Source organism: Natator depressus, chromosome 7, assembly GCF_965152275.1.
Source record: "Natator depressus isolate rNatDep1 chromosome 7, rNatDep2.hap1, whole genome shotgun sequence".
Taxonomy (NCBI): Eukaryota; Metazoa; Chordata; order Testudines; family Cheloniidae; genus Natator; species Natator depressus.
This window is the reverse complement of record NC_134240.1, coordinates 71,447,268-71,471,014: the sequence shown is the minus strand read 5'-3', so window position 1 is coordinate 71,471,014 and position 23,747 is coordinate 71,447,268. Positions and strand designations below refer to the sequence as shown.

Below are 23,747 nucleotides of genomic sequence, written 5' to 3'. Positions count from 1 at the left end.
TTTTGGTATAATTGCTGGGATGTGTGCCCACTCCTTTCCCCTCTTCAAATGGAGAATTTCTAGGTACACTGTACGTAACCCAGTATGTGGAAGAGAATCTCTCTGGTGTGTATTGGAAGGATGAATGGTATACAGAGTGGTGCCTCTATGCCATAGGGACATGGTGTATGGGGAGATGATGATGGGTTTTTCTGGACTTTGGAGGTTCAAGTCTGCAGCATTTTGTAGGCTAGTCGCTAGAATGTAGAGTTTGGAGGGAGGATGAGTGTGTGTGATCTGAATTACATACCTGCCAGTCCCTTGTGATGCAAAGCAATTTCATTTTAAGTTTGTGTAAAGTACTGCCTGATGGCATGGCAGACCCATCCCCAGGGGTGCCATTTAATTAGTTCTGCACCTACCTCCCTGCCCCGGGTCTACATTTCAGGAGGCTCTGAGATGAAAGGACTGGGTGCTTCAGTAGCGCTCCCAGGCTTTTGTGTATGGGTTAGTGACAGAGAGAAGGAGAAGGAGGCAGCTGCTCAGCATATGCAGCAGCATTGACTGGCTGTACTTCCCCATTATCTTGCTTACTGAGAATACAGCCAATCAATGTGTGATTTCTCTGTAGAACGACTGGGTTTCCCCCATTCACCTACAGGAGAGTCAGAAACCCATAGTGTTGGCAGGTCTGATTGTTAGAAGGAAAGATGGAGGGTAGTAGAGGGAAGGTTAAGAAGCAGGAGTGAGCATCCCTTGCCCCCACTTGGGAATAAAGGTATATCATAGTGTAAGTAACACAACAATGTACTGTTCAACTGCCAAGTGACCTTGGGAAAGTCTCTTCACATCACGGATCCTCAGTTCCTTATTTTACAAATGGAAATAATGATGTTGCTTCTCTTTTGTAAGGTGCTTTGAGATCTATGGGTGAACGTGCCTTATAAGATCTAAGTATTAATTACCAACTCAGACATACATATCTTAATTCTGGCTCACATAGAGTGTATTGACTGAAAGAGAACTTGGGCTATGGCAAGTATTTGGTGGGTGGTTGATTGCTCATGGATTATTACATAGGACTGAGGAGAATAAGATCTACAGGTAGAAAGAGGGCGTGGAACTGGGGGAAAAGATGAGGATGTCTGTGGAAACTTTACTTTGAATTTCCTGATATTGGTGTGGAGGGCGGGGGAACATGTTTGTAAAGTATATTGTTCTAATAGAGGTTTGTTCATCTTGTTGGAAGGTATATCTTTCACCATCCTTAACTCTGTCTTAAAGTTATTGTTAGGGAATTTCCCTTTTTGTATAATCATTTTTAATTTTTTTATTTAAGGAATAAGAAAGTGACTGTTTCCATTATTTTGCGGTCCTATGGTCCTGGGTGCCAAGAGCAATATTTATCCTGTATCACAATCGAATATACGTGTATCTGAACAATAACCAAATTTAGAATGCTAGGTCTGTAAAGCAATAATTTACTTGCTGTCCATAGAGTGAAATAACCACAGATGTGAGGTTGGCTTTCTAATCCACTGGTGTTCAGTTACTCAGTGTAGCTGTGTTTAAAATTATCTGTAGGTGTGGATAGCATCAAGAGAGATAAACACAATTTTATAAAGTAGTTGTTCCTTTTTGGAATTCTATTGAAAACTTAAACTTTGAAGTTTTCAGCTGATGTTGTTATGGCAATAGATCATAAGTTCATGTAAAAGTGTTTCTGCCATATTAGTGATTCTTCACCTGAATTTGACATTCAAATCCCGCTTCGGGCTCTCCTTTATGTAAACAGTTCTCTGTTGCACTGTTTACTGTAATGTAAAAAGTTTTGTTCATACTTTGATGTGTTAACAGATCTTTACCTCCCAAGTCTTACAAGTTTCATGAGTTGTGTCCCTGGAAAAATTCCTGTAGCCTTCAGTGGGAGTAGGGTCAAGCCCTATATCTCTACCTTCTCTTTGTTGTATTGGAGACTTCCTCTTATCTGAGACTTACAGATCCTGTGGCTGAAGAAATGTACATTGTGAAATATTGGTTAGCACTAATGGTGTCTTAGGGTCTTTACAGATGTGTAGGAAAACAAGATCGCTGCCCTAACAGTTTAAATCTAAAGCCCTGACTTTGCAATCAGTTATGCCCATGCATACAGTTGTACTCTGGCATTTAATCCTGTTCATTTCATTTAGAGTACATGTGGAAAGATATGCTAGCCGGTGTATCTGTACGCAGGACTGGGTCCGTGTGTGCATTGTGAGAGAGGTGGACCAGTGAAGTGTGTTTAAAAACTAGATATCATTCCTATCACATGCTTCACTTCTCAAGTGCTCTCTGAATGGGATTTTCTAAACACTTTCAGTTATGGGGTAGCAGTAGAGTTGTAAAGAATGAGTTATTCATATTGACAGCAAGTGGTGGTTGTCCGTCATTCCCTTCTGACTGTGCTCTCCAGTACCTATCACATGTTGCTTTTGTAGCAGATTAGTCATTGGGAACATCATGTTGCTGTCACAGATGATCAGAGTATGAAGGCTATAGCACTGGGGTTAGGTAGAGGCAGTTACCTGAGCACTTTACATCTCTGTGGAGCCAGGACTCCAGGGGTTCATGGCCCCTGCAGCCCTTGCCACCCCCCATTCAGCAGCACTGGTTAATGCCCTCAGCAATCTGGTGTATGAGCTTTTCTCTGAATTTGGGAGACTAACCGTTGAGTGTGGGAGAGAAGGGTGACTGAGTAGGGGTTAAGCAACAGGCAGGTCTCTCAGTCCCAGACAGCAGGGACAATGGAGCATGGGCTCCGTAATTGATCAGTGGATTTTCTTCACTGTTGTTCCATCCTTGGACAGCAGCAGAGAGCGGGGGAAGCCTTTGGGGCGCCAGTAGTGTCCCAGCCCCATGTGTTTGCGGCTACATATCTGAGAGAACAGTTTACATTTATTAATATTATACATATGAAAAGAATTAATCCTGCTAATTAGTGAGGCATTAGTCTGTATAGAATTGGGGGATACAAGCAAACAAAATATGAAAATAAATGATAGGCAATTATATATTTGTATCACAGGACACCTAGAAGAACAGTTAGACCAGCCCAACTCTCCAGTTGTGCTAGCTGCTGTGTACATACACCAGGGCAGTCACTTCCCCAAACATCTTAAAATCGACATTAGAAGATCTTTTAAAACCCCAATATGTAAATGATTGGGAACTATGTAAGCACATGAACTTATTCCTGTTACTCTCCTCCTCCTCTGCCAGCCAGAAGAAAGGTGGCTGTATTAGAAGCCCTCACCTTCTGTTCAGGGATTGGGCAATTTACTGGAGAGATGAGCAGAGTATTTTGATCTATTTACAGGGTATTTTTGTTCTTGTGTGATGAACTTATCAGTTACATCTAGCTTTCTTGTCCCAAGAATTAAAGTTCTTCTTTGAAATGCATTCTAATGGCATGAATCGTGTATTTGTGAATGCTTTCTTGTTGCAAAGCCAGAATATGCAGTGTGCATTTCCTTAAAAGTTCTTAAAAACATTGGGACTTACATAGTCATAAAGGTTAAGGCCAGAAGGAACTGCCCAGATCCTCTAGTCTGACCTCCTGGACATCACAGGCTGCTAATCCCCACCCAGTTACCCAGTATGGAGCCCAAAAACCTGGTTTAGACTCAGTATTACAGTCCTCAGGAGACTAAAATATTGTATGCTACAGTAGAAAATAGGAGAAACCAAGGTGCACAAATGCCTGAGAGGCTGCTGCAATGGCAAGCAATTGATTTGGTTAGTTGCACCCTGATTATCCTAGCAAGCAACCAATGCCCCATGATACAGAGAAAGACTAAACCCCCTCCAGGTTCCTGCCAATCTGATTTGGGGCAGAGTTCCTCCCTGACCCCCAAAATGGTGATCAGTACAAGTCTGAGCTGACTGAGCACGTAAGAAAGATCCACCAGCCAAACATCTGAGAGAATTCGCCATACCACCTCAGAGGTCCAGTCTATCCTTTTCAGTGTCCCATCTCCAGCCCTGGCCCTTTTTGATGCTTCAGAGGATGGGTAGGGAAACAAACCTGAAATACATTGGGTGGGGAAAAATATTTCCTTCTGGACCTCTACTGACAATCCTCTGAAGCCCTGAGGCATGAAATTTAGGAACACTTTCATCTGTACTTCTATATAAAAAATTACTTGGTATTATTTGAGCTGGCCACTTAATTGCATGCTAATAAATTAAATGCTGCAGCTTGATTTAACTATGTGTTGGTTGAAAAATTGAGTGTGTTCTTTTGAATACATTCTGTTGTTGCAGAAAGCTGTTAAAATAATTTCACTTCAATTATACATCAAAGTGTCTGGTAAGAGGAGGGAAGGTGAATAGGCCAAATAGTCAATGCAAATGTTGCAACAGCAGGAGAATAGAATAAATGACATTAAAAAGAGAGCCACTGGAAGAAGCTACTTCGGGCCTGTTAAAGCTGGTTAAAAACAAGACTGTTACTATTACAGTTTCTCCTAAATGAGGAAATACTAACATAAACATTTGTAGGGGTCACAGGGGCAAATAATACTATACCAGCCAGTGGAAGCAAGTATGTTCTTAACAGAAGTTGGATAGTTCTCTTGTCAAAGACAGAAGAGTTGTAATATTTCATTTGAAAATGAGCATTTTTCACCTTGCTGTTGGGTATTAGCGTCAACAGTTAATATGAACTTCTGGATTCTTAAGGCAATTTGCAAAAGGAAACCCTGTTCTGAGATGCAGAGCTCTTCTGGTTTCAGCGGGGTAGCCGTGTTAGTCTGTATCAGCAAAAACAATGAAGAGTGCTTGTGGCACCTTAGAGACTAACAAATTTATTTGGACATAAGCTTCCACGGGCTATAACCCACTTCATCAGAAGCACGGAGTGGAAAATACAGTAGGCAGGTATAAATATACAGCACATGAAAAGATGGGAGTTGCCTTACCAAGGGGGTGTGTGTGTGTCAGTACTAATGAGGCCATATAATCAGGGTGGATGTGGCCCATTCCCAACAGTTGACAAGAAGAGCTGAACTTCATGTCAACTGTTGGGAATGGGCCACATCCAGCCTGATTGAATTGGCCTCGTTAGAGCTCTTCTGCTAACTCACCTGGTGGATCCTATAACTGCAACCTTGAAGTATAAATGGCCATGACAGTCTCTCTGAGGTAGGACAGATAACAGGGGAAATCCAGCAATAATCTGAATTGTTGTGGTTGGGTGGGTGTGAGTGTGTTAAGGTAACTGCCAGGAAAGGGGTAAATTTAGACCATATGCAGTGTGTGTTTGTACTGCTAGCAGCAGAATGGGAAAGCCACATGACTAGTCTCCTCTTTTACCTTTTTTAAACAATATATAAATAAGGCTTTAAAGGATTTTCGGCTTATTTGGGGGACGGGGCAGGGCGGGAGAGTTGATTTTTTTTTTTCCAATTTAGAAACTTAAATCCAGTTTATGCTTGAAGACTCGATGACTGGATAATTTGTGAAAATCATGACATCACAAGGAACTAAAAGCTGAACAGCTGTGAGAGGAAAGGATTTTTAATCTTGAAAACATTTTTGTGTTTTGTTTGTCACAACAGCTGTTTAACTTAGGTTCCTAATAACTTTTCTCCTGAGTGTTCATCTTTGTTTAAAAATGTGCCTTCCCTTCAGTTAAGTTGTGGGTGTCACAGTGCCTGTCTCTGGACATCGTAAGAAGTGTTTTTCAGTAAACTCAGGAGAGACTTGACTCTCCTTCTGTATCATGAAGTACAAACCCAATTTGGGAAAAACATCCTTTGTATAACAATCTTAATGGTAAAAACAAGCTGATCCACTTGAGGATAAAGAAAGATGTTGTACTTTGATCTCTGGAGGCACATGCTTTTGACTATAAAAAGCAAGGGAAGCCTAAGCAATGGCTCCATAGGGATGATAAGTATTTCCTGATCTTGAGTATTGCTAATTACATATTCCTTCTTGAATTGTTTTTTAAAGTCTCTTTCCTTCCTGCAGGTCTCTTATTTGCCATGGCAGCCAACAGCCACCAGGTCCAAACCCATTCCCCTCAGGAAACACTAAATTCTGTTTGCCACCATCCCCTGAATCTGAACAGCCACCCTCTGTCTAAGAGCTCCTCAAGTCTGGCGTGCATTGGGCAAGTGAGTTCTGATGAAAGACAGAGCAGCAAACAAGATCTCAAGAAGAGCCTCAGTAGTACTGTCTGCCAAACACAGGTGAGTGAGAATGATGTTGGACGTACCCCTAGTTCTGAATGGTCTTCTACACAGTTGGGAATGGTGGAAAGTTCATCTGCTGTCAGAACCACGAGTGATCAGTCACCAGGTGATAATGTGCAGAACAGAGCTACCACTACAAACCGCTTCCTGACCGTTGACCAGATTCCAATATCCCTGGAAGAAAAGGACACTAGGATGCATGTCAAGAGTAGCACTGTTGAAAACATTTCTTCAGTCTGTGATACACACCAGCAAAGAGTGAATAGAACGGAAGGACTGGAAGCTGCAGTTCAGAGAAGCCATTCTGACCTAATATGCAGTTGCAAGCAGCAGAGTTCTGTCACCCACATGGAAACCAGTGCCACACACTCCATTATAAGTTCTTCTAGCAGTAGTTATGATACATCAGTGCATAACACGTCTTTCCTAAGACCGAGATATGGCTCTGGAACATATGAAAATACTCCTAACTATCAAAACCGGGTGACTCAGATTCCCACGTCATATAGCGACCAAAAAGTGCCCACAAACAGCTTTGACAGTGGTGGTATAACATATAACACTACCATTTATACAGATCCTGGAACATTTCACACTGCCGTTCTAGGACCACACATGCCAGGAAGTGGTTTCCCAAACAGGACAATGTGCAGTCAATCAATTGGGCTTAGTCAAGGTGGCATGACTTACAATAACGTATCAAGCAGTATATACCCTGCCACAGTGATGACAATTCACAACAGCACTGCTCTACCCTGCAGTGCAAGGCAGGACTCTGCTATGAAGATAGACGGCACTGTTTCTGCCTATTGCCATTCTTTGCCAATACCATCTCTTCAACTTGTTCCAAGGTTGGTATGCTCAGTTAGTGAATCGGGAAGAGAACAGGTAACTCCTGGATATCGTCAGTCCTTGCCTACTTCAGATATCATGACCTTTCCTAAACTTGTGTCATCTGTTAGCGAATCAGGTCTGGATGCAAAGCGAATCCTGAAATGCTGTAGTGTTCCTGGGGAGCATCTGTCACATGCTCAGCACTGCATTCAACAGAGCAGAGCTCAACAGGAAACGAAGGCTTCTTACATTGTGTTGCATGACCAGCAACGTGCAGATTTGATAATGAAGACTAAAGACACATGGACTATGACCTCTATGAATGACTTAACCAAAGGACTGAAATCTCCTCTTCAGTGCAAAGATGCAGAGGTACAAACCATTTCAACAGTGGAATGCAAGTCTGTGGCCACAAGCCCATCTGTTGTAGCTGAAGGTCACCCTCATGTGTTCCCAGAGGTTAATTTAGAACATGACCAAGAGGCCCCAAAGTCTCCAGTACGTGAAGTGAGATGGGATGATGAAGGGATGACATGGGAAGTATATGGGGCAGCCGTGGACCCAGAAGTTCTTGGATTAGCCATTCAAAAACATCTTGAAATTCAGATAGAACAATTCCAGACAGAGCCTATAGAGCTCTCTAGGAAAAGTACTGAGGAGTCACCTCCAGCTAAAGAGGCAAAGAAAAGGCCATTTAGAACAATGATGCACTCTTTGAGACACCCAAGCTGCTGTGCCCGTTCCAATACTGTTGTGGAGTGAACATAGCTACATGACTGCAACATTTAAACTGTCTTGTAAATAAACATTACATCTTAAGACTTAACGCAGCTAGTGTGGACAATCCAGTCACTTTAGAATAGGGTGGGAAACTGTGAGTTGACATAAAATAAGAAACTCCAAGGAGATCTATTACCTGAGAACTCAACAAGAAACTCCAAGGAGATCTATTACCGGAGAAAGCAGAAGGGTTGTATATTTGTAGCTCCTTGACTTTTTTGTTTACTATAGTACTCCTCTGTCCTTGTGTATTAGATGTGAATAATATTACAAGCAGTGATACACTTTTTTTCTAAAAGACAGATCTTTTAAGGTCATGTTATTGTACTTTGTACTTTAATAATTTCTAGTTAGGAAAACTTTTTAAAAATACAACTTACATTCTTTAGCATCCTATTAGATTGAAATTGTTTGGGGAAATAGTATGCTGTTTTTAAAAACTATAACTTAATTGCATTTTAGACTTTACAGAGCCATAATTACCACTTTAGTAATATATAAAGGGCATAATATTAATTACACTGTAATTGCTATATAGCTAACGAGTAAGAGTGATCTGTAATATAAATGTGCAGAGTAACTTCAATTCTGCTAGTCTGACTTAATTCTATACATCACATGTGTCACGGACAATGTATAGATAGACGACACTACTGCAACATCACTTAAATTAGTCTATATAGTTATAATGAATTACACGATAAGTATCCAAAGGAATTAGTACTTGCAATGTAACTAAGACATAAATGTACAATATTACCAAAGATACCTAATGAATCATGAATGACTCATGTAATGTGAATTTTATCCTGAATAACTCTTTCTTACAAACACATGACACAAAAAAAGGATCTCAGGTTAGTCTGTCATACTGTGTCTATATTACAGATTATAAGTGGTCAGTTTGGTTTCCTGACATTAAATGTAATTTTTAGTGATTTCTGGATGTGCATCTACATTGAATTGTGATTTTTTTAAAAACTGCATATGTGATAAATGTATAGTCACAGGGATGCCTATTTGGATGTGTACAGTACACTAGCAGAGGGACCATCCTGAGCAACTTGCCCTCATAGAAGTCATAGTCATAGAATATCAGAGTTGGAAGGGACCTCAGGAGATCATCTAGTCCAACCCCCTGCTCAAAGCAGGGCCAATCCCCAGTTTTTGCCCCAGATCCCTAAATGGGCCCCTCAAGGATTGAACTCACAACCCTGGGTTTAGCAGGCCAATGCTCAAACTACTGAGCTATCCCTCCACCAACCTCGTGTCCTCATTTGGCTGGAGTGAAACATGTTCCTAAAGTCAGGTTTCTGTTCATTTGCTTTTAATATAATGCAACTTAAACTATAAGGTTAAAATTTCCAGCTAATTGATTTGCCATGTGAACTGTAGGATCCCCTCTTCCCAAAATTTGTGTGTGTGTTCACACACAAATTTTGGGAAATCATTTGAAAATAATGGAATAGTTCTGATCACTGTAATTTTTTTCAAAATAATTGTAAGAAGTCCTAAAATAGTATTGGTATTGATTAGAAGGGAATTGTAAGTGGAAGAAGAGACCAATTAGGATCACTGTCTCTTAAACAATGATAGGCTGCTATACAGTGTAGATTAGAAGCTAGTACTACAACTACTAGGTTATATAAACCGCTGCAGTGAATAAACCTATAGTACTGTACTGGCACAGATTTGCTACTACATTACCAATATCTGATTATCACTGTAGGAGAAAAATAAACAGCAAATGAAGGGGAAGGACACCAAGGCAATCAGGCCAATGTCTTGCTAATCAAAAAAACCAGATACTCCCTTATTTTGGGCATTTCAGGTCTTTAGGCTTCTAACTGAGTCACTGTGGCTTGTTAACAAATATAGTGTGTGCATCTGCGGATTTCCTTTGCTTTTGGAAAGGATTAAAATAGAAGAGATTTTTAATGGGAATTTAGGAAAACTAAAATATTCATCTGAATATTAACTCTGTGGATGAAATATGAAAACTGCCTCTTTTTTTAAACTGCCTCTTTTTTCACTTTGGATGTGGTCCTTGGAAAGTTACTTTTCGCATTTTGAATCTAAATGCCTGTCAGGTAACACGTTCATTGAATCTTTTCCATTTTTGACCACTGTTCAAAATTCTTGTTGTGAATGTTCATGGAACTGGGGTTAGATTTATCAGAGGCAGAACAGTAGTTTTTGACTTCTGAGTTCTAATGACCTGGAATGCTGTAGATTCAGGCTTGTCTGCATTTAAAATTTAACTAACAGCTGTTGAAAGAGAATTGGCACCAAATTTATGTTCCAAAAACCAGAAGCTGCTATTCTGGATAACAATTGGTGCTGACCTGTCTAGATGCTGGGGAGAAGGGCATGTTGGAACTATGAAGATAGTGGCTAATTAATAAATTGTAGAGAATGGTAACTTAGCACTAGAAGGACTAGCTAGAAACTGAACACATGGATTCTGGATGGCTCACGGCTTGCTTAAAGTATAAGTTACAAAGCTGTTCCCTTCTAGGTCACTGGTTCAGCTCTAGTCCAAATTGGCGTTGACTGAGAATAGGTAATACCTGATGTGGGTGTTTATTAGGTAGTATGTGTGAAATGAGTTATCTTAGTCCAGTTACCAATAAACAAGTATCAATATCATTAAATCTGCTGTTTCCAATCTTGGAGAAGAGGCCAAGAACTGAATTAGACCCTCTCTCGCTTATTGAAAGTGGCCCCTCAAGATCAGTATTAGAGATTAATTGGGCTAGGCAGGGAAGAAGAAACTTGCAAAATAACCATCTATGCTGTACCTGTTCTTGGTTGGAGTTCTTTGATCTCCAAGACTTTCATGAGCACTAACCAGGCTCCAGTTTTTTTGAGAGACTACAAATAACACCAGCACTTACTAAAATAATAAAAATAAAAAATATGCCTGTTGATCTTTTTTTAATCTGGCCCTGGGATTATAAACCATATACTCTGAGCTTGGTGCACCTGAATCTGCACCAGGACTCCAAGATGAGAATTTCCATCCCCAGAGGCTCCACTTGCCTTCATGTGAAAGAATGCAAACTGGCAATGAATTCAAGACAACCTGGTATTCTGCCTCCCAGTGTGGCTAATTGCTGGTACTTCAGAGGAAAAGAATCCCTACTCCCTATAAGGCAATTAGCCAGTTGTTCAAAGATGTATGTGTTTGGGGAGGCATTTCTTCCTGCCGTACTTATGATCTGAAGCAATAAGAAAGGATCACTTCTGTGGTGGCAGGCTCATTACACAACTATTTAGCTTTTTTGTAAATCCAAGGAAATAGTGATCTGCCAGTAAGTGTGGTGAGGTAAGAGGTCCTTGGTGGGACAGAAGGTTGTTCCTTGTTAAAATTAGAACAAAGTCATATAGTTCTTTGTAGGAAAAACACTTTGGGGAAGGGTGCGGCTAAGCCATAATGTCTGATGTGGGGCTCTTACCACAAGATTGGGAGCCAGAAATTTCTGAGTTCTAGTCTTGGAACTGACCCTTACATTCTCTGTCACTTGGGCAAGACACTGCTCTCATGAGTTTTCCCAACTGTGAAGGTAATACTTGCAACTGTTCCTTGCAGCCATGTTGAGGTGATTAATTCATGGTTTCAAAGCTCTTTGAAAATGAAAAATGCTATATTAGTGTTAAGTAGTATTGTTAATTGGAAAAAAGGGGTGGGAGAAGAATGGTTTATTAGATGGAAATAAGTCCTTTCAGTAAACCCTTAGCGTGGGCTAAATAACCATACAGAACTCTTCATGACACTAGTCATTTATGTCTTGCTTTCTTAGCTAGGAAGATAGAGATTATGGGGTTTATTTGGTTTATAAATTACATTTTTTTTCACTTTCTTCAGCAAAATAGCTTTGAAATGAAGGGCTCAATTAAAAACCAATGTCTAACCCACATCTTTTTAAAATCTCACCCCGTTAATAGTTCATGTCGCTGGATTCATCTAGCCATTTGAGGATAAGAAACCGGTGATTGTAAGTTCCTCTGGGCAGAGCCCTTATTTTTTCAATATGCCTGTAACTACCGCACACCCTTGTATCACTACAGACAATGAAAATGAGTAGTGCTGTCTAGCCTCCTGTGTTGAACTGGACATTCTAAATAGGCTAGCTCTGCAATAGGGCAGAAAGGTAACAGGATGTGTGTTCATTTTGCATGGAAAGTGTAATTTGTAGAGGAACAAGATCTATGTGTTTTTCTCATTTGGAAAGATGAAATGTCAGTCTTGCAGCTAAAGACACTGGTTGTTTTAAGAATGAATGTTCTCACCATCACCACCACTTTATAAAATGAGAGATTCAGCCTCCTGGCCTAGAGAGATTGCAACTGCCATTGCGGAGTACTGTACAACTGGTTCATTTCCTCTTCCTGTCACCCCCTTTCAGGGCTGATGTGGGCTTGCGGAACTGAAGCCCCTGTTAGGAAAAGAAAGCCCCAAAGAATAATGGGATTTAATTAAGAAAAGGAAACTTAGGTTGAATATCAGAAAAACCTTTCTTATGGTAAGAGCTGTTAGACTGTGGAACATCCTTTCAGGGGAAGTGCTGGATGTCCAATCTCGTCACACATTTAACTCTTGTCTGTATCAGATCAAGAAACACACTTGCAGGCTTTGCTGCAGTTGTTCAAATGTACAGTTTCTGCCTCTCTAAAGCTCTAGAAATTCTGGGTCTTGAGCTTACAGTCATCACATGCAGAAGGGTCAATGCATTCAGATAGCAGAGTACTAAGCTGTAGTCTGTAAGTCTAGTAAGTCTTTAGAAGCATTAATCCCAACTAATATGTGACCTAAACAGATGCCATCTATCTTATTATCAGCCATCCATATACGACAGAATACATTGCTCAGACAACATTTCAAGGGAATTTTTAAAAGGAAGGGAATAAACACGAATGAGGAAATGATGCCAAAAAATCTTAACCCTCTTCCAACCACATACTGTTTTCTTACTGGCAAAAAAGCAACCCCAGCAACAATTAACCACATGGTGTTGCAAGCTGTTCAGCCTCATGAGGAGAGATTTTGTTCCCTATGTGGTTAAAGGTAGCATAATTTAATGAATCTGGGTCAAGAGCTTTCAATGAATTAAAGTCTGTTTGTGTTACTTCATAGAAAATAGGTTCCCTAGCCCCATCTGCTGCTCAGTGGTTGGATCTGCCACTCATTTTTATCAAGTAATAAAAATTCAATGGCTTTCTTCATTTGAGCTTGTAAATCATTAATCATAAAGTGGATGTTGGACCAAAATTCCCTAAATATACAACAGTACCTTGCAGAAATGCCCATTTTGTTTGTGCCTTCCAGTGTAAAACTGCTGATGAGAACCACCCTCCCACAGCCAGTCATAACAAGAATGCTAACCACAGGCAGAACCATCCAGGCCTTGGTGTTTTGATCTGCCCTGCATTGTTTTGCTGTATTTATCATGAAAGTAACAACAAGCTGTGGTGTTTATGGTCCTGTCCCTCCAGTGTCATGTTCAGTAATGACACTTGTGCTGCAGTACAAAAAGTCAGTCTCTCTTCTTTTCTCGTCTGATCAAGTTCTTGACAATGATTGTAGACGGTTTGCTTATGCTGCTGTTAGTGCTTTCTTTAGCACAAGCATCTTCAGTCCAGAATGCACGTCATCCCAAATTCCTGAACGTCGGTAAGTTGACACTACATGATCTCTTTTTTTGAAAAAACTATTAAACAGGCTAATGCCATTAGCCAGTGGATTTTAATTCAGCAGATCCTGTGCACACGCTTAAACTTATTTGATAAGCTCGTTCCTTCCCTGCTTAATAGTGCTCTCTGTTGCCAAATGTTCCCCCTTCTCCGCATCTGCAATATATCTACTATAAATATGACTTGATTAGTGCCATAACACTGTTGGCTGTTAATGATACCAAACCCTAATGGCTGCTCTCTAGAAACTGGCAAAAAAAAAACAACAGATAATAATAATAATTAATACCATGAGGTGAAACGGGGCACCTCGGGTCAAATTAGAAGGAGCTATTTGGGTTCCATGGGGATATCTTTCTTTGGTCAAGTGCTGAGCAACCCCACCTAATAGCCCAAATAAGTCATTTCTTCTGCTCCTAGGTCAGAAGTTGCCATTTCTGTTAATATTTTGAAAGCCCCATTTTAAAAGGGAAGTCTTGGAGACTCCAATGATGGCACTGACACCTGGCAAGATTGTCATGCACCTGATTTACACACTGGAACCAATTGTGTGACTAGAGATTGCAGGATCAGGCTCCTGATGAAGGGTGGGCTATTTTTAAATACCCAACATTGTACTTTTAATTCACATTTCTTCAAACCTGTCAAGGGCATTTGTCCCTATTGCCTGGTGCATCCATGGTAAATATGAAGTTTCTGAAAGATGCAGTTTGAGGTATCTGAGTGAAAATTCAAAAGAATGTGTCCAATAAACCAGTAACACAAAACCAATAAAAGATCTGAAAATCTTCTCACAATAAGATATCTCCAAAGTAGTCAAACAGAAAGTGATCACACATTCCAGAGAAACAATCATTTGTAAATTGAGAAGCAAAAGGAATTTTGGCCCAAAAGCAAACTAGTCATAGACATTTGAAAATAGCAGCTGTGGGTATAAAAACTAATAAGCTCACATAATAAACTCTTCCATGTATTTTATTGATCTATTTGAAGTTTTAAAATCTATTAACTTTTTTACTATCCCTATACATGCATGCATAATTGTACAAAAGAGAGTAATATGTATACAAGGCTGGTGAATACAGTACATTGTTAATGATTGTCATTTTACCCCATTTTTCCAAATTCTCTGCATGTTTGAGTTGCATGCCCCATCATTCCAGAATCAGCCTACTACGATTAGAACATGATCTTGCGGGCTTCATTTATTTAGCTGTGTCTTTTAGATTGGCCAACAAACTGTGGGGTTCCATATTTTCAACCAAACACGGTGGAGAGGATTATATCAGGCAACGAAGTAAGGCCACATTCTTGGCCTTGGCAAGTCTCATTACAGGTAACAATGACCTTTAGACAGAGGAACAAACCTGGCTGTCCTTTGTCAGTACAACATTTTTATTGAAGTCAATAATACAGTTATTAAGAGTGTGTGTGCAGCCAAGCAAGTGAATGTAACTTGTGTCTCTATATTGTGCCACAAGCTTCTCCTACTGAAGTCAATGGTAAAATGTATGTATGTATAAAGAGTGCTTTTCACAAATCTTTAAATAAAGGGATTGCGGTCTAAGAACTATTTATATAATTTTATATATAAGTAGTTTCTTATGGTTGTAAAATATTTGTGAGCTACAGTATGTAGCCATCAAACCTGAATTGAAGTATACTTTCCAAAAAGTTGATGGAAGCACATTTAATTAAGGATTTAGTCATCCCAACCCCCCTGAAACCAACTAGTGAAATTTTCTTTTCTCTCTTTAACTGCCCTGTATATTTAATAGTAGGAAGACTGGCCACTTTAAAAATAAATTTTAAAACCAAGAATTGTATAGCAGCTTCATGGGAAAATAATTCCCTAGAAAATAATGAAGACTTGGTTACAGACGCAGGCAAGGGGGATGAAATAGAAAGAAGAGGGATGGAGGGTATTTCTGTATGACATTGGTGAAAATACAGAACTTCAAGACAGCAACACATTTTCATCATTAGTAATATCGTCTGTTTTGTATCTAAGCAAAGTAGATTGGTATGTGACTGAATTATTCCACCACAATAAAAAATGGAGACCATGGTCTCATTCATCCAGAAGGAGTCTTTTATAAACTGGTTTCTCCAGAACCTCTAACTCAGATAGTCCCCTACTTTCCACAACTGATACATTTTTCTTGGTCATCAAAGAAGACTATATTTCTGCAGGAGAAAGCTCGGTCAGGGAAGAGAATGGGATGTATATATAAAGAATCAATAATTGAAGTGTGGCTGACATCTGATAATTTGGACGTGGAAATGGATAACATGCAAGGGAAAATTAAGTTAAAAATAACTTATAATAACCTATGATTTAAATAAAATGAGAGATAATGGGCTGTGATAGGATTCACAAACAAAACACAAAATAGTCTTCCGTGCAAGATTCTTCTATCCTTGTCTTCCATATTAATGTTGTTACCCTCCATGTGTTTACTGCAATGTTGGAAGAGGAACCAATAGGGGGATGCAAAGAAGGGAGTGATGTGATGAGAACAACAAACAAGGTAAATGATCCTTGCAACAATGTTTTGAATAGACTTGAGGGGGCAATAGGGCTGGCCTCAATGCTAGAAAAGACCAGATTACAGCAGTAAAACATAATAATGAGGGCGTGGCAGTCTGGACATACAAATATCTTCATAATTATTGCTTATTAGTTAACAGTGGTTTTCTGTACCCCATCTTTATTCCACAATGGCATTAGCAGACAGGTCTTTCTTAACAATTCTTTAGCATCATTTTACACACAGAAAAAAGAATGCCGGGGTAAACAGATTTCTTCCACAACTGCTAGTAACACATATTGCTCAGTAGAGAGCACTTTAGTTCATCCATTAGCCACCATTAGTTCATCCATTCCTTTCAAGTGCCCAAGAATGACATCTCCTCTGACATAAAGTTCTACTATTTTCTAACTTTATTTTTCTTTCTAGGTTTGGACTAGAACAAATAGCAAATTTATTCATGTTTGTGGAGGGACTCTCATTCACAAAAGCTGGGTTCTCACTGCTGCCCACTGCTTCCAGAAGTAAGTTTTACATTTGCAGTTTTTGCTTCAGTTCTTGGAGGTTATGAAATATATTTTTATATACTCATTACCACTGAAAGCAGAAATAAGTGCAGAATTAGATGTATTCTGTACTTCAGCCATTGTGACTCAGAGCCACCATGAAAAGGGACATCAGAAAGACTGACAGAAATTAGGGTTACCGTATTTGAACATTCAAAAAAGAGAACATTCCACGGGGGGCGGGGGGGATTTGCTCGAACCCCCCACCTCGCCCCAAATCCAACCCTTCCCTGCCCCCATTCCAACTCCTTCCCCGAAGTCCCTGCCCCAACTCCATCCCTGGCCCGGCCCTGCCTCCTCCCCTGAGCGTGCCGTGTTCCCTCTCCTTCTCCATCCCTCCCAGCCACACGAAACAGCTGTTTTGCAGTGCAAGCGCTGGGAGCTAGGGGGAAAAGACAGGCACTCTCTCGAGTGATCAACATTCAGTCTCTTTCTTGAATGATCAACTCTTCTTTGGGGAAAAATAATAATGGCAAAATCCCAGACGTTTTCAGATATTTAAAAATTCCTCCTGGATGGTGATTTAAGAATCAAAAAGCCAGACATGTCTGGGAATATATGGACGTATGATAACCCTACTGATCAAGGGAAATTGTGCACACCAGTGGGGTGGTTCTTAAACTTACTTCTGGGGCATTCAAGGCCAAAAAACTAAAAATTCTGCGCACAATATTTTAAAATTCTGCAGATTTTATTTGTCAAAATAACACTACATAATCACACCAGTTTCAATTATTTTGATAATTTATTTCAAAATACCTGTCAGCAGGTATGTCTCTAACAATACAGACACACACAAAAATTCCCCCAGGAACAAAGAAACCCTATGACAACCCAGTTCCTATTTCTCTTTCCCTTTCCCCACCCACCAGAGCCCAGTGGGGGGGAGGGGGAAGATACCCACAACCCCTCCCCCACAGAGCCTAGCCGCACGCCCCCCCCAGCCAATACATCCGAACCCCCTCCTCCCCAGAGCCCAGCCGTGGAGCCTCCTAGTCCAGACACCTGCCTCCCTACCCGCCAGAGCCCAAGGATCCAGAGGGAGAAACAACCTGATGCTCAGTGTCAGGTTTTCACGGAGTTTCCTGCGCACTGCCCTCTCCTTCCCTCAGGGCATGCTGGGAACTGCAATTGCCAGGAACCCTCTAGCTCTCTCCCCCTCCCTCACAGCGGTGTCTTCTATGTGTGAGCTGTGCTCTGCTGGGTCCAGCAGCCCCTAGTGGCAGCTAGCAGCACTGCAGCCCATTTCTGTGGGGCAAAGGAAATTCTGTGTGCTCGTTAATTTCTGGAAAATTCTGCATTGCACAGTGGTGCAGAATTCCCCCAGGAATATAAACTGGGGAACATAACCTAGCAATTAGGGTGTTAATAGCAAAAGAAAAATCCATCAAAATGCAAAAGATGACAACCATGGGATATTACTTAGGAAAATATATTGAAAGAAAGCATATAAATGAGGTCAAAAGAACTTCTAGTTTTTTTACGTGGACTGAGAAATATACCATCACAGAAAGGAATAAAATCAAGCAAATATGGATTTACCCAGTTCTTAAAATGTCTTGCTTTCTGCGATCAATGTTCCACACTTGTTCTTGAACAAACAAAAAACCACTATTATTCTTTCATATAATGACACATAAAGCAGTTATTTTCTGTACTCGGTAAATTTTATTTGTATTTAATGTTCCTTTTCTTGTACCATGTATGATAATCACCTGTGAATGTGTCACAAATTTGGTAACTCCCCTTTTAAAATAATTGTAATGTAGTTTTTAGTTTATACAGTATGGAGAAGCCATGCAGGTGAAGTACAGTGTAAAACAAGTAACAATAGAAACTAATGCAATTGATCTTGCATTCATCTTGTTCAACAAGTCATTCCAACTATTCAGTAAGTTACAGTCTAACTAAGAAAACTTCAAACTTTCTGAAAAATATCTGGCCAACCTCCATGCCAATATGTAATTTGGTGTAAGATTAAAATTCACCCTATTGCAAAGACCCTGTGTAAAGCCTGTCATGCCACTTAAGCTGCACGGTGGTAAAGCTTGACAGATTCAGTAGCTAGAAATCCCATCTAAAGCTACAAGTCCTATGTCCTGCCCATAGTTAGAGCAGTGAGGGAATGAATTCCATTCTCCCCAGTCCTCATTTAGGCCTCAACTCAGCAAGTACTTAAGCATGTACCTATCTTTAAGCACAGGAATAGTCCCAGTAAATACTTCCTGAATGAGAGCTGAAGTTCCTGGTATAAAGCACATTTACTCAGGAGGAATGCATTTTACCCTAAAGAAATGTATAAAATCCATTCCTTTTTCTCAGTCAGCTAGAAATGGTACTGAATCTTTGATGCAAAACCTTGTTATACATTCATGTGCAGTGTCCAAAGGAGAAGGACAAGTGCACTAAGCCTCTAAACCTGCTTTTTACTGTTGTATTTTATAGATACCTCCTAAGCATCTATAATATGTTTATTCCCACTTTATATGGAGGCCTGCTGTAAATAATGATGCATTGTTTCCTCCTGCAGTGAAAAGTCAAACTGTATCTTTGCTGCTGTTAAATACTAGGAAAGCTGCTCTTTACATTTATTGTGTCAGCAGAATCCTTTAAAGTAATTTCTAATCTACTTCTTTGGCAGGATCTCATTTTTCATCATAAATACACCCCCACTCATTTCAGCAGGCTACCATTTTGCACTTCTAAACAATGTCATTTTAAACTCACAACATTTGATATAATTGCAAGTTTGGGGTAAACAGCCTTCTGGTCAATTATGTGAGTGTGGGGAGTATTGCACATAATAATTAGGTGGAAAAAACTCATTAAAAAGAGGGCATTAGGTTCAATATAATGACACCCTCTGTTGTTTTAATTTTTTAGAGGAAAGGTAGAAGATGCAGCAAACTGGCGAATTCTCCTGGGCAAGCATAACCTTAATCATACCGAATCCACAGAGCGAGTCTACCGTGTGAAGCGAATTTATCAGCATGAGCATTTCTGCTACCCTCACCTAAATGAGCTGGATTATGACATTGCCTTGGTCAAGCCTGTAGAAGACATTATAACAAACCATTTTATTCACTATGCCTGCCTGCCTAAGAGAGACAGCACTCTTCATCCAGGACAATTCTGTTGGGTGACTGGATGGGGGAACACAAGAGGTACTTCTGAGTGCTTCTCATAGCATGGGTTCAGAGGTTAGACTTCACGAGTCTGTGGAAGGTGAATGCCTGTCAGAGACCAACTTTGAGCCAGTTACTCTTTGAAATTCCAATGATATAGAGGAGGATTCTTTTAAAAGCACATAGCAATATAGGCAGGGTACCTTCCTATATGCTGAGGCACAAGAAAACCAAATAGCTTACCTAGTATAACAGCACTTCTTGAAATAGGTGACTGACTTATTCTCTTAAATGTTACTGTTATAACAGTATAACCATAGCACCTAGGAGTCCCAGTCAAAGTCAAGAACCCTATTGTGCTAGGTACTGCATAAACACAGAACAGTCCCTGCCCCAAAGAGTGTACGTGACATTTTGGTAACAGTTACTGCCCATGCTACCATAATACCTGCATACTTGCACAGCTAAATCTTTCAACAACCATTCAGATTTTATTCTGAGGTTCTTCCCTGTTTTCATGTTAATGTATGTATGTATTTATTTATTTTATATTTGGGTAGCACATTTGAGGTTCCAGTCTGGATTACAGCCCCATTTTAAGCACTGTACAAACATCTGTGATACAATCCTTGCCCCAAAGAGCTGATATTCTAACTAATGCCCATGAAAAGTGCCAGGCTCTTTAGTCCTGGAGACTGAAGTCTCATTATCTGCAAAATAGATAAAACTGGACAGCAGGATTACAAACCTCCCTCTACTGACCTGCCACCATACCATGACCCTGCCCAGGGATGAATGAATAGTTGGATCCTGTGACAATAAATTGTGGGGAAATGCAATTTCATAGTTGACTATACTTGTGAAATAAACACATACACAATATGACTATTTAAAACAAACAAAAAATCTGAATTAACAAATTGGAAACAAAAGTGGAATGGTGGGAATCTTTTAATCTGGAACAAAGTAGACCCAAGTTCTTGTAACTTGTACATGAATACTGTTAAATTACATTCCATGTCACCTGAAATGTTCATATTTAGAACGGAAATGTTTTTCATGTTCCCTTTTCTCATCTATTTTATCTATTTAAGGTGGGAAAGGAAACCTGGCTTTGTCTGAGGTTTTGAACCAGGCCAAGTTACCAGTCATAGATTTCAGTACATGTCGCCTAAAGAAGTTCTGGGGAGACAGAGTTCGGCAGTCAATGCTCTGTGCTGGATTCAGGGACACTGGGGAGCCTCCTGCTGCCTGTCAGGTACAAAAATCCGCTGTTAATTCCAACTATGAATGAAAACATCAGGCTGTTCAGTACAGGGGTAGCTAACATGTAGTTTGTGGCTTTCTAAAAAATGGCCTGCTGCTGCCCCTATCTTTAAAGAGAAGTGTGTGTGGCCTGTGAATATTATACTCTCAATATGCAAGGGTCCATACTGCATGCTGGGATATGTAGTTTTTAAGGGGCATACTCCCATGTTCGGGATAAAGGCTGTTGCAAGCTTCTCGGTTAAAAGCAATTAAGAGGTTTAAACGTGGTATTTAGTAGGACAACGTTTGGACATCCCTCATACAATTGGAGAGAAATAGTTTTAAAGCAGTGGCATAGATTAGGATTGTCAGAGGCCTCAAATTACAGAAAACAGTCCTGGTTTGCAGCATTAGTCCTGTATCCTGACCTCAATGTGGGGGGGAGTGGGAGTGAGAATTGGGAAGAGATTATTTTAAGCCCATTGCACTTCAACAATATATGGAAAAATGTTCATAGCTGTATATATCCTTAGAAAAAAGGTTGCTAAAAATGCCCCAAACTGCTGCAAAGGAATCTCTTGTCAAAAGCTTGTGTATTATTACTTTTTGACTAGTCAAATTAAAGGTATTTAACTTTTCCACCTCTTTGTATTATAATGAGTGAAAGATATGTACCAATTCCAAGGTAATTTCTAGGAATATATTATTTCATATATTTTATGATGATTTTTGGTCAGGCATTATTTAAGGGAATTAATAAATTATTTTATTTTTGGATGTGGGAAGACTTGGGGAGTGTTAATTTTTAGTGCTTGTGAAAAGTGACTGGTAGCCCTGAATACTGAAGTTATTTGTATTTCCCATAGATCAGCTACAGCACAAGCAGCTGTAGTGCAAACTTCCCTACACAATGCTGTCAACATGCCCTTTACCCTCTCTGGATGCATCCCTTCAAGAATTACTAAAGTAATTGGCTCATTGGCCTATGCAGTCCTTGACCTCTCTGCTATGACTGCCCAACTGTAGGGCATATTAGTGTCAGCTGAAATGGTTTTTGTGATCTGTACATTTTTCTAGTAGGAATCGGATCAAGACCACTAATTCACTTCATGTGGGCCACTGAACACGCATCAGATGTTAGTAATGACCAACCTAGCCTTGATCCAAACCTATGATTTAAGAGGTGAAACACATTGTATACTGTTACTACATCTTTGAATCATCCACTTTCTTAATCCAATAAATGATTAGACAGCTTTAAAGAACAAGGAGCTGACTCAGTCTGCATCTAATATCCTTATGTGTTTGGCAGAAAATGCTGTTCAGGTGGCCCATGTGGTTTTGAAACTGTGCAGTTTAGGTAATCCTAAAGAGGATTCTAACCTGACAGCTAAATCTCATCAAGAGTATCCTTCTAAAACATGGTGCTTTCCTCACTTCTTGTAAGTAGCACAAGATGCCTCAGAGTTAAGAACTCCAGTGTAGCTCTACATCCTTTTCTATACCTTAATGACACCTGTTAAAAATAGATCTAAGAGTGTTTTATGCATTATGTGACATGCAAAAAGTCTGATTTGTTCTGTTTGTTAATAGAGCTATTAAAGAGCACAAAGTCATTGGCATGTAAGCAATTTCCTGCAATTCCAAGTCCTGTCTAATGGTTGTTTGTTTCTTCCAGGGAGATTCAGGTGGACCACTGGTCTGTCAGATTAGAAGAGAAAAGTGGGAAGTGCATGGTGTAGTTAGCTTTGGACCTATTGGATGCAAAGTGGAGAACAAACCCAGTGTCTTTACAAGGACTTCTGCTTACATTTCCTGGATTGAAGCAACCAGAATCCGGGACTTCTTTTTGTAAAGACATGAGATACAACTGAAGTGGGGGGAAAAATAAAAATCTTTTACATAAATAAATGTGTTCATTTCTAACTTTGAGGTTAATTAGGTTCTTTGCAGAGGGCAAGATAGATGAACCTGCTGTAGTCTCCACTTGTTTCCTCTTTCCTGAGTACCAGATCATTAGGTTAAATTTTCAGTACTGTGAAGTTCAGTTAGCTGTCTTTCATAGACTCTTTCCCTTCTCATCTTGTGTCTTTTTTTTCTCAGTCCGCCGTCTTCTTTCTGTCATTTTTTCTTCTTAGACCCCAAACTCTAATTCCCCATGCCTCTACTCTCTTCTGCAAATGTTGATCAAAAGGAATAGGCTGCACACCAGACAATACTGAAGGCTGCACGAGGCAACAACAAATTATGGGACAGCCTTAAAAAAGAAATTCAGGATACTTAACAGTTCAGTGTCCCTTGCCAGGTCGTTTGTTCAGTGATTAAGTAAAGGAGCCCTGTGTTTATTATGGGGATTTGATAAGCTACCATATTTCAATTTTCTTAATTAATAAACTTGAAAAACATTTCTCCTTCCATAATATATGGGGTATAGGCTTGAAGTTGCTTTGGGGAGAGAGGGAGTGCGCGCCTTCAAAAATAATTAAAAGATGGGGAGAGGTGAATGGAGATTTTTGGAGGTTGGGGAGAAAGCAGGAAGACAATGGAGTTATTTCTGCAAAGTGCTTGGTCTCCAGTTCTGGGTGTAGCTTTGACTTTTTCTGCTTTAAAACATTAATCTTTATATAGTTCCATCCAGTATGCAAATTAACATCTCACTGCAGTGAAAAGGCAGTGGTGAGGTATTGTTCACACCTTTGTCTATGCTATTGTTTAGGAGATGGGTTTCCTGAAGGGGGTGAAACAGCTCTGTCA

General features: G+C 40.0%; 1 protein-coding gene across 5 annotated transcripts in view; it reads left to right on the top strand.

Annotated features, from left to right (window-relative positions):
* Positions 1 to 22,997, top strand: part of LOC141990910 (GRIN2-like protein) — a 39,631-nt gene extending 16,634 nt beyond the window's left edge. For 4 of the 5 annotated variants that reach the window (XM_074958743.1, XM_074958744.1, XM_074958746.1 and 1 more), the window contains exon 2: positions 5,992 to 8,997. In XM_074958743.1, the coding sequence (XP_074814844.1) occupies positions 6,006 to 7,811 (1,806 nt within the window). In that variant the 5' untranslated portion in view covers positions 5,992 to 6,005 and the 3' untranslated portion in view covers positions 7,812 to 8,997. Of the gene's footprint in view, positions 1 to 5,991; positions 8,998 to 16,483; positions 16,579 to 19,503; positions 19,785 to 20,839; positions 21,004 to 22,671 lie in introns of those variants that run through there. The other variant, XM_074958747.1, reaches the window with a different exon arrangement.
* Positions 22,998 to 23,747: the final 750 nt, after the last annotated feature.